This window comes from Macrobrachium rosenbergii, chromosome 42, assembly GCF_040412425.1.
Source record: "Macrobrachium rosenbergii isolate ZJJX-2024 chromosome 42, ASM4041242v1, whole genome shotgun sequence".
NCBI classification, from domain to species: domain Eukaryota; kingdom Metazoa; phylum Arthropoda; class Malacostraca; order Decapoda; family Palaemonidae; genus Macrobrachium; species Macrobrachium rosenbergii.
In genome coordinates, this window is record NC_089782.1 from 5,937,886 (window position 1) to 5,947,907 (window position 10,022).

The 10,022-nt window shown below is 48.6% G+C and overlaps 1 protein-coding gene across 1 annotated transcript; it reads left to right on the forward strand.

The window, feature by feature from the left end:
• The first annotated feature begins 896 nt into the window (after window positions 1–896).
• On the forward strand, window positions 897–4,719 carry LOC136827720 (uncharacterized). The gene is made up of 6 exons (XM_067085182.1): window positions 897–958; window positions 1,212–2,058; window positions 2,411–2,560; window positions 2,931–3,164; window positions 3,320–3,653; window positions 4,055–4,719. The coding sequence occupies exons 1-6, from the start codon at window positions 897–899 to the stop codon at window positions 4,717–4,719; spliced, it is 2,292 nt and encodes a 763-aa protein (XP_066941283.1).
• The last annotated feature ends 5,303 nt before the right edge of the window (window positions 4,720–10,022 follow it).

Consider the following 10,022-nt stretch of genomic DNA (forward strand, 5'->3'; position numbering starts at 1 on the left):
ATCTTATTTACAGATAGATATTTCATCTTAGTCCCTTGGGAGATAAGAATTGAATGCGTACTTGCAGAGAGTAAAACTTTATGTATGGGTAATGTAAGCCTGATATGATTCTGTAAAGTCCCGGCTCAACAGGTTTTCTGTAGTGAACCTCCCGTTTTCTATGGTGCCTTTCCCACAAGCTTAGGTCAGGCTAAATAGCCACATTTTTATCTATGTAAAAACGGATCTGTTATTCATTTGTGCCTGTTTACATTGCACATGTGTCAGAACATTATTGTGTCAATTCTTGTAATTTTATCTTTACATGTTATTTGTATTTATCTGTCCTGTTTCACATAGAGAACAATTGACCTCGAGTCACCTGTATTCTATTGTATGCCTTTGTATGACGTCCGCGCTTTATAAGCGGCCTGCTTTCTTAATAAACCAGCAGTACATGTCCAATCTGCTCTCTTTTTTGCACCTCTTACAGTGGTGACCCCTGAAGTGGTTCCCGGAGCCATTAGTGGACTCAAACGGCGACCTAGTCTTGGCTCCATGAACTACCCCATGCCCCTAATGGCCTAAACACGGCGCTTTAAACAAAGCGTTTGGGCGTCCCAACTCTCATCGGCAGATCACCAGCATCATTAGCGGACCCACACTGCGTGCACCCAAGCGCGTACTGACGCGAGTGTAACTCACTCCAAGTAAGAGTGCAAGAAGCGAGTATGAATGCGGACATTCCCTCCCACATACAAATTACCGGGAACTTTGCGGACTCTGATATCTCCCATGCGCAAAACCCGCTCGCACCCTCCCCCACGCCAAGGCTCGCGTGCTTCTCCACACCGGTAACCGCTCCTCGCGCACTGCCCATCCTGATGGACCAAACAAGGTCTGCCCTTGCCATAAAGATGCCGCCCTTCATGCACAGCAACTCGTCATCATGGCTCTACAGGGTCGAGGAGCAGTTCAGGCAGGCGGGACTTGCCGACGAGGTCCTGCTGTGATAAACACCCTCCCGGAAGACGTCTATAGGAAGGTCAGCCCGTGGGTGTCTGCCGCAGGTCCCGTCACCTACCAAAAGCTGAAGGACTCTCTCGTCGAGACCTGCTCCCTGCTGGTCTCCAAGAGGGCCGCCCGCGCCCTTGACCTTGTGAACAAGCCCGGCACAACCAGAACCTCTGGGAGACCTGGAGCTTGATCCAGGACCTCCTCATCCTGCCCAGGACGGACGGCAGTGGCAGGCAGTCGGAGATAAGCCTATCAAGGGAGATCTTCCTTCATCAGCTCCTCCTGGAGGTTCGGACCCAGATCCTTGAGCCTTATACAGTGCTACTCGACGACCTGATCAGGACGGTGCAGCAGGTAGTGGACTCTGCGAGGGCAGTGAAGCGGGCATCCCTGCCCGCACATCCCATCAACTCCCTCCAGCTGGAGGAGGCCGCGGAGGGGGAGATAAGCGCCGTCACTAGGAGGAGGCCAATATACCACCACAAGAAGCAACTACCACCAACAGTACGGCAAGGACACCCAGAACTGTCAACCCCCCTGCTCCTTCGCCCATCCAAAAAACGGAGGAGGCGGCGGCCAACAGCACAGGCCGCCGTGGCAGCAGAGGAACCCAGGAGCCCAAAACCAGTAGGGTTTTACGTCAGCGACACCATCTCCAGCAGGATGATGCTGATCGACACTGGGGCTGTACGATCAGTGTTCCTGCCATCCAGAGAGGACCGCAAATGCCCACCGGACCTGGCTGCCTCCCTGAGGGCCGCCAATGGGTCCCCCATCCTCTCCTACAGCACCAAGCTCCTGTCGGTCTCCATCCTTGGCCAGAGGTACAGTTGGAACTTCATAATTGCGGACGTGAGGACCCCACTCCTGGGCGTGGACTTCCTTGCCCACTTCGGCCTGGCAGTCGACGTTGGTTGCAAACGCCTGTTGGACACCGACTTCTGCCAGTCCCTCCTTCTATTGATGGGCCCCAGCGCGCCCGCCATCTGCTCCGTCGCCCCACACCAGTACGCCCAGCTGCTGAAGGAGTTCCCCGACGTCTTCAAGCCCAAACTGCGTCAGGTGCCTGGGGCCCCCTGCCAAGCACGGAATCTACCACCACATTAAAACAAAGGGGCCCCCCAATGCACACAAAGTTCCGGAGGCTCCCCCCTTGGCACCTTCAGGAGGCCAAGGAAGCTTTCACCAAGATGGAGCTTATGGGCATATGCAGAAAGGCCTCCAGCCCGTGGGCCTCCCCCTCCACATGGTGCAGAAACCGGACGGCTCCTGGTGACCCTGCAGTGACTACAGGCGGCTCAACCTCGCAACGGAACCAGGTCATTACCCCCTTCCAAACATGCAAGATCTCATGGCCTCTTTTCATGGGGCCAAAATATTTTCTAAACTAGATCTGTTAAAGTCCTACTTTCAGGCACCAGTAGCTCTAGAGGACATCCCCAAAACTGCCATCATCTCGCCCTTCGGGTCCTACGTCTTCACCTTCTCCACCTTCGGACAGAGGAACGTGGGGGCAACCTTCCAGAGACTGATGGACAGCATCCTGAGGGACCTGAACTTCTGCGTATGTTATGTAGATGACATTCTGATCTTTTCCAGATCCCACAAAGAACACCTGCGACACATCTGGAAGGTCCTGCAGCGCCTGCAGGAGAACGGCCTCATCGTCAGGTTCGATAAATGCACCTTCGGTGTCGAAAGATTGACTTCCTGGGCCATGAGATATCCCCGGAGGGCGCCTGTCCACTCGCATCGAAGGTCAGCACCTGTTACCAGGTTCCCCACCCCTACCTCCGTCAAGGTTGTACAAGAATTCCTCGGGATGGTCAACTACTGCAGGAGGTTCATCCCCGGGGTCGTGCACACCATGGCCCTCCCTGACAGAGATCCTGAAGGGCCGCCCAAAGGCTTTAGTATGGGGACCCAACCAACAGCGGGCCTTCTCCCTGACGAAGGCTGCCCTCGCCGAGGCAACCGCCTTGGCCCACCAGGACCCCAGCGCCCGCCTCCAGCTGATGACGGATGCCAGCAACGTCGCCTGTGGGGCCGTCTTGGAGCAGGTCGTTGCTGGAGCCCCCCATCCTATCCCCTTCTTCAGCAGGAAGTTCAGTCCTGCAGAGTCCTGCTACAGCACCTTCGACAGAGAACTTTGCTCAGTGTATCGGGCGGTACGTCACTTCAAGTTCCTCTTGGAGGGCACACCCTTCACAATCTGGACGACCACCAGCCGCTGGTCCACACCTTCACAAAGCAGGGGGACGCATGGTCTTCCAGGCAGCAGCAGCATCTCGCGACCATCGTGGAGTTCACCTGCACAATCAAGTACCTCCCCGGCAGAAAGAACCCTGTAGCAGACACCCTCACGAGGATCGAGCTCAACGTGGTGCAGCTCGGGATCGACTACAATGACCTCGCCCAGGAGCAGACCACCGACCCAGAGATCCCAGCCTACCGCACCGCCATCACGTCGCTCAGGTGGAAGGACGTGCACCTCGCCCCCGGGGAACCATCACTGCTGAGTGACATAAGCACCGGCCACCCCCGCCTGCTGGTACCTGCCTCCCGCCGCTGGCTGGTGTTCGATGTTATCCACGGGCTGTCCCACCCCGCCAGCAGGATGACGGTGAAGCTGTTGGCAGAGAAGTTCGTCTGGCACGGTATGCGGAAGGACGCAACGGCCTGGGCGAGGCAGTGCATCCGGTGCCAGACCAGCAAAGTAGAGTGGCACACTGAGTCAGGGGTGGGCGAGTTTCCCCAGCAGGGGAGACAGTTCGGACACATACATGTCGACGTGGTAGACCCCCTTCCCCATCAGGCGGGGCCAGGTATCTCCTGATGGTTGTCAATCGCTCCACCAAGTGGCCTGAAGCGACGCCCATGCAAGAAGCCACCACCAGTGCGTGCACCGGGGCCCTCCTCTCCAGCTGGATTAGCTGGGTCGGTGTCCCAGACCACATAACCACCGACAGGGGTCCTGCTTTCCTGTCTGAGCTGTGGACTGCCCTGGCACGCCTGCTGGGGACTTCTCACCACAGCACCACCGCCTACAACCCCGCAGCCAACGGATTGGTGGAAAGGTTCCACAGGTCCCTGAAGGCATCCCTCATGGCCTGCTGCACTGCTGAAGATTGGAAATATCAGCTGTCTTGGGTCCTCCTCGGGCTGAGGACCGCCCCCAGAGCAAACGGCGACCCATCCGCCACAGAAAAAGTCTACGAGGAGCCCCTCGTAGTCCCAGGCGAACTCATCATGGAAGATTGCCACAACCTGACAGTCCAGAGGCTCCGTGACACTGTCAGAAAGTTCGCCCCCTGCCAGCAGACGTATACCGATAAGACGTCGTCTTTCACGCCTCCTGGCCTGTCCTCCACCACCCACGTCTTCGACACTGTCCGCCCGACCTTAACCAGGCTTTACAAGGGGCCCTTCTGCGTGCTGGAGAGGAACGACAAAGCATTCCGGCTGGCCATCCACGGGATGGACGACTGGGTGCCTGTAGACCGCCTCAAGCCCACCCTGTTGGAGGAAGACGTCAATGGTACCACGCAGCGCCCTCCGCAGGAACCGTCACCCCCACAGCCAGCCCAACCCAAAAGAAAGTCATGGCCGCTCCCGGAAGGACCCGGACCCAGACAATGCCAGCCAGCCAGCTCTCACTGCACCCCCCAACTGACTTCGCAGAGCCGTGGCACTCTCCAGTGGCCCAGTAGATACCTAATTTGATCAGACGTTACTTACGTCTTGGTTGGGGGGGGGGGAGTATTGTAAAGTCCCCGCTCAATGGGTTTTCTGTAGTGAACCTCCCGTTTTCTACGGTGCTTTTCCCACAAGCTTAGGTCAGGCTAAATAGCCACATTTTTATCTATGTAAAAACGTATCTGTTATTGATTCATTTGTGCCTGTTTACGTTGTACATGTGTCAGAACATTATTGGTCAATTCTTGTAATTATATCTTTACATGTTATTTGTATTTATCTGTCCTGTTTCACATAGAGAACAATTGACTTCGAGTCACCTGTATCCTATTGTATGCCTTTGTATGACGTCCGCACACCGCTTTATAAGCGGCCTGCTTTCTTAATAAACCAGCATTACATGTCCAACCTGCTCTCTTTTTTGCACCCCTTGCAATTCTAGTGTATATGCAGTGGCATATATGTTTCCACAGCCTTTACGTTTACTGTGGCATTTTGATTTCTTTTGAAGTGCCTTTTATCATTTCCTGAAAGTAAGTTCGTTCCTTGTTACCTATTGTTCTGAATGGGTTAAACCTTCAGTCAAGAATAACAAGCTACACAAATAATCCAAAAGAAAAGTTATAATTGAATAGGAAACATGTCGAATTAAACAATCATCATGTCTCTAAAATATGTGACCAGTTTGGAAACTTTTAAAATCGTGAATGTTTTTACAGATTCCAGTGACTATATACAAAGAAGTCTGCAATTCAGACAGTGACTCAGTTTTCATGGAAAGACGACACTGTCACATGAGATGCATTCCAGCGAGTGTCTCAAGCACGACCCTCCGTGGGGAATAAATTCGTTTAGCCTCTCTTGTAAATGCCATATGAAATGGTTTCTGAAAACAGCTGACTTTTTTTATATATAAGTCTTGCACTATAATTTTCTCATAGAAAATATAGCCAATGAGAACATTATTTTCAATTTCCAAAAAACTGACCATTTAAATAGATCATTAGAGACTATGTTGTTAAGTCTGCGATAATGATTCCAAGGAAAAACAAGTAAAAAATGAGCAGAAGTTTCTTTGGCGCAATCGAGTCTTCTATCTTTAGTGGTCTCAGCATAATGCTCTACAGCGTATAATCAAGGCCATCGGTGCCAGAAGCACAAATAGATCTATCTTTTAGTGGTCTCAGCATAAAGATCTCGGGAAGAAAAAGAGCTGAGCCAATAGTTTTCTTTTCAGAAAACTAAAAAGAAATAAAATCGAGTATATGAAAGGATAATGGAAAATGATGATAGCATTATTTACCTTTCTTTGTTTAATATATCGTTATATCATTTGTGTCTGAGACAACTGTAGTAATAAAATCCAAGTGGATATTTCCTTTTTGTCTGCCCTGGGGGAGGTAGGGAACTGGGAGAGTAGGGGAGACATGACACATCCACTCTCCTCCTGCAAACCTGTTTGTCCATCCCAGTTGGGGGCTGGGTAGGTAGGGGATAGGGAGGGTAGGGGAGACATGACACATCCACCCTCCTCCTGCAAACCTGTTTGTCCGTCCCAGATGGGGGCTGGGTAGGTAGGGGATCAGAAGAGTAAGGGAGACATGACACATCCACCCTCCTCCTACAAACCTGTTTGTCCATCCCGGATGGGACTGGGTAGGTAGGGGATCAGGATGGTAGGGGAGACATGACACATCCACCCTCCTCCTGCAAACCTGTTTGTCCATCCTGGATGGGGGCTGGGTAGGTAGGGGATCGGGAGTGTAGGGGAGACATGACACATCAACCCTCCTCCTGCAAACCTGTTTGTTCGTCCCGGATGGGGGCTGGGTAGGTAGGGGATCGGGAGGGTAGGGGAGACATGACACATCCACCCTCCTCCTGCAAACCTGTTTGTCCGTCCTGGATGGGGGCTTGGTAGGTAGGGGATTGGGAGGGTAGGGGAGACATGACACATCTACCCTCCTCCTGCAAACCTGTTTGTTCGCCCTGGATGGAGGTTGGCTAGGTATGGGATTGGGAGGGTAGGAGAGACATAACACATCCACCTTCCTCCTGCAAACCTGTTTGTCCGTCCCAGGTGGGGGCTGGGTAGGTGGGGGACCAGGAGGGTAGGGAAGATATGACACATCCACCCTCCTTCTGCAAACCTGTTTGTCCACCGTGGATGGAGGTGGGCTAGGTAGGGGATTGGGAGGGTAGGGGAGACATAACACATCCACCTTCCTCCTGCAAACCTGTTTGCCTGTCCCGGGTGGGGGCGGGGTAGGTAGGAGATCGGGAGGGTAGGGGAGACATGACAGCCTGCTCCAGGTTCCAGCGTAGTATAGCGCTTGCCATCAAGCTCGTCTTGATAGAAACGCCGGGGATTCCTGAAAAAGATCATATGGATGAAAGCATTAATCACTTCAGAAACTAATATGGTCAGCAGCGTGTCAATACGTGGGAGACAGTAGATCATAAATCACAAAGCCCTCGACACCTCCATTATTTAGAGGGCGGAGATTGCGACATTTAACTAATTCTTTATTATTTATATTTATACTTTCTCATTTTACTGTCTTTTTTGCTAAAGATTTCAATTCATCCTTAACACCTCCAACGCCTTGTCAGGTAAAGAACCACTGTGGAATTCCGTCACTCATCATGTCATCTTGTTCTTTCTCGTCCATAAATTTCCATTCTGTTGCAGCCTCCCTTCTCGTAGATCTCATCCAGAAATTGAATATGATCCACGAGTTAACAGAAAACGTTTAAGACAGAATGAGATATTCATTATGGAAGTTCTCGAGGTTTTATTTAGTATAGAAGGCAATTTGTTCCGAGTGACAATATGTGAAGTAGTATAAAGGCTTAGTTTAGGACATTCAGATGGGAGAACGACAAAATTTGTGAGAAAGCGATTCACACATAAAAATTGTGACGATAATGCGATTTAGGAGTTGACTTAGGAGCAAGTGTTATGGATGATGATAGACTTAGAGCAGAGTAAGTGATATAAATAGTAAAAACGATAAAATGCCGAAAAACTGTGTGTGAGTGTTTGTGCATTTGTATTCCACGTACATAAATTTAGATAACTCTGATATATCTGTCCTTGTGCATGCAAGTCGCACTGCACAAACTTCCTGAACCAAGCAATTCACCTCTCTGATATATCTGTCCTTGTGTATGCAAGTCGTACTACACGAACTTCCCTGAACCAAGCAATTCACCTCTACCGCTTCTACAAGTGCAGGCATCACCTATCATCTGTGAGAGGTCAATATCCAATACATCACCTCCGAAATTGGATTCATGTGCCGCGCGCTTACCTCTGCATCTCTTCCTCCGATACCGTTCTTCGATGCTAATCAGATTTCAAATGGACGTTCGGGTCATATTCCCACATATACATTGATTTTGGCCGAATAGTTTTCACTTAACCTACTAAATAGATGATACGTCTATCTTACTGAAGCCTAATTGCTTATTTCTTCCCTTATTTTATGATATATGGCGGTGAGACAATTATTTCCACAGGCAGGCTCAGTCTTTCTCACATGAATGGAGAAAGATCTCTTATATTAATTGTTCTATCTTTGAAATAAAACGCGATTTATAATCGTAACTACAGGCAAACGAAGAAATGACAGGAGAGGATTTTACTACCAACGGAAAAGGGCAAACAGCAAGGGTGAAATAGTATTCCCCTGTAGCACCCCATCATTCACTGCATATTTGCTTGAGAGGACCGCATCAGTATTAACTCTGCATCTACTTTGATCGTGGATAATTTCAATTAGTTTTGCATACATGCTTATTAAGGTTATTTGATGTAAACTGAATAACCATAATATTTCTTCTTTTATATTCTCTATTCCTTTGAAGAGAACAAAGGAGCAAATAGTTTCTCCATCCGAGGTACTTTCTTGAGAAGCTTAATGTACAAGGTTATAATTTTCCGTTTCATTTCCTTGTTGGTCATCACCTTCATTTATTGCATTTCCATTTGTTTCATGAATATCCAGTGAACGTGACAATACAGCAGCTTCGCATATCGAAGTATTTTCTCTCTGTTTTGTATCCACGTCCTCATTATCCTTTATTGCATCTTGGGATGTAATGTGCCTGTTAGAGTCGCTCTTTTCCTGTCGTCCAGTTTTTAGTTTTCTGTAAAAGAAAGCTATTGTGCCGGATCTTAAAAACTACTGAGGCTAGAGGGCTGAAAATTGGTATGATGATCATCCACCCTCCGATCATCAAACATACCAAATTGTAGACCTCTAGCCTCAGTAGTTTTTATTTTATTTAAAGTTAGCCATAATCGTGCGTCTGGCAACGATATAGGACAGGCCACCGTACAGCATTATACCGAGACCACCGAAAGATAGATCTATTTTCGGTGGCCTTGATTATGCGCTGTATAGAAAACTCGATTGCGCCGAAGAAACTTCGGCCCATTTTTTACTTGTTTTCTTATAAGTTTTCATACTGTAAATCTTGTTTTTATCGTTTCAGCTTAACGGAAAATCCTGTATTTTCTTCATATCAATTGTATAGTTTCCCTCTATTTTTCTTTTAGCAACCTTAAGTGTGCAACTTTCACATACGTAGCAAATTGTCCTCTGTATGTACTGAAAAACAATGGCAACTCCAAGAACGATAATAATCGACAATGGAATGTTCTAATTTCTTTCCATTTCGGCCGTTCTGGTTCCACTCGAGAGCACAGTACTACAATTCCCAACCTTTCCTTTCCTTGCTTCTTTCCATATTTAGAGAATGCATTTTCCAGCGTATCGTAATTCATTTTAAAGGGCAAAGCTAATAGACACGGGAGGGCCGTTCAGATGGTTGATAATATTAGCATTTCTTCCACTACAAAGTTAAATGTTTTGCCACCGCATTACTGTAATTAGAAAACGAATAGATATAGCACTATTTCTGAATTCAATTTACCAACTGATTTTCAAGGCCCAGTTTCATGCTGGGAGTGTAACCAATGGAGAGCTTGCAAAGAGGGAACTAATTCAGTTAAGTGAATAATTTCAGTTTCCTCTTTACACTGGCATCATTGGGCAGTCTCTGATTACTTTTCTGTGAATCGTTTATAGCCTCAAATATTATCACATTTCCAAGTCAGTTTGATAAAGACACCTGGACTTACAGGTGAATTGTACATTTTTAATTTTCTGCAAAAGAAAACTATCATAGAGACAGCTATTTGTCTGTCTGCCCTCAGATCTTAAAACTACTGAGCAGGCTAGAGGGCTGCAAATTGGTATGTTGATCATCCACCCTCCATCATCAAACTTTCCAAAATGCAGCCCTCAAGCCTCAGTAGTTTA

What these genes read in the sequence shown, in the direction of transcription:
- LOC136827720 (XM_067085182.1), top strand. Translation starts at nt 897, where the DNA reads ATGCCGCCCTTCATGCACAGCAACTCGTCATCATGGCTCTACAGGGTC. An exon ending in TGAGGGACCTGAACTTCTGC is followed by an intron (nt 2,561 to 2,930) that starts GTATGTTATGTA and finishes CCCAACCAACAG; the next exon opens with CGGGCCTTCTCCCTGACGAA. An exon ending in AGAGAAGTTCGTCTGGCACG is followed by an intron (nt 3,654 to 4,054) that starts GTATGCGGAAGG and finishes ACAACCCCGCAG; the next exon opens with CCAACGGATTGGTGGAAAGG.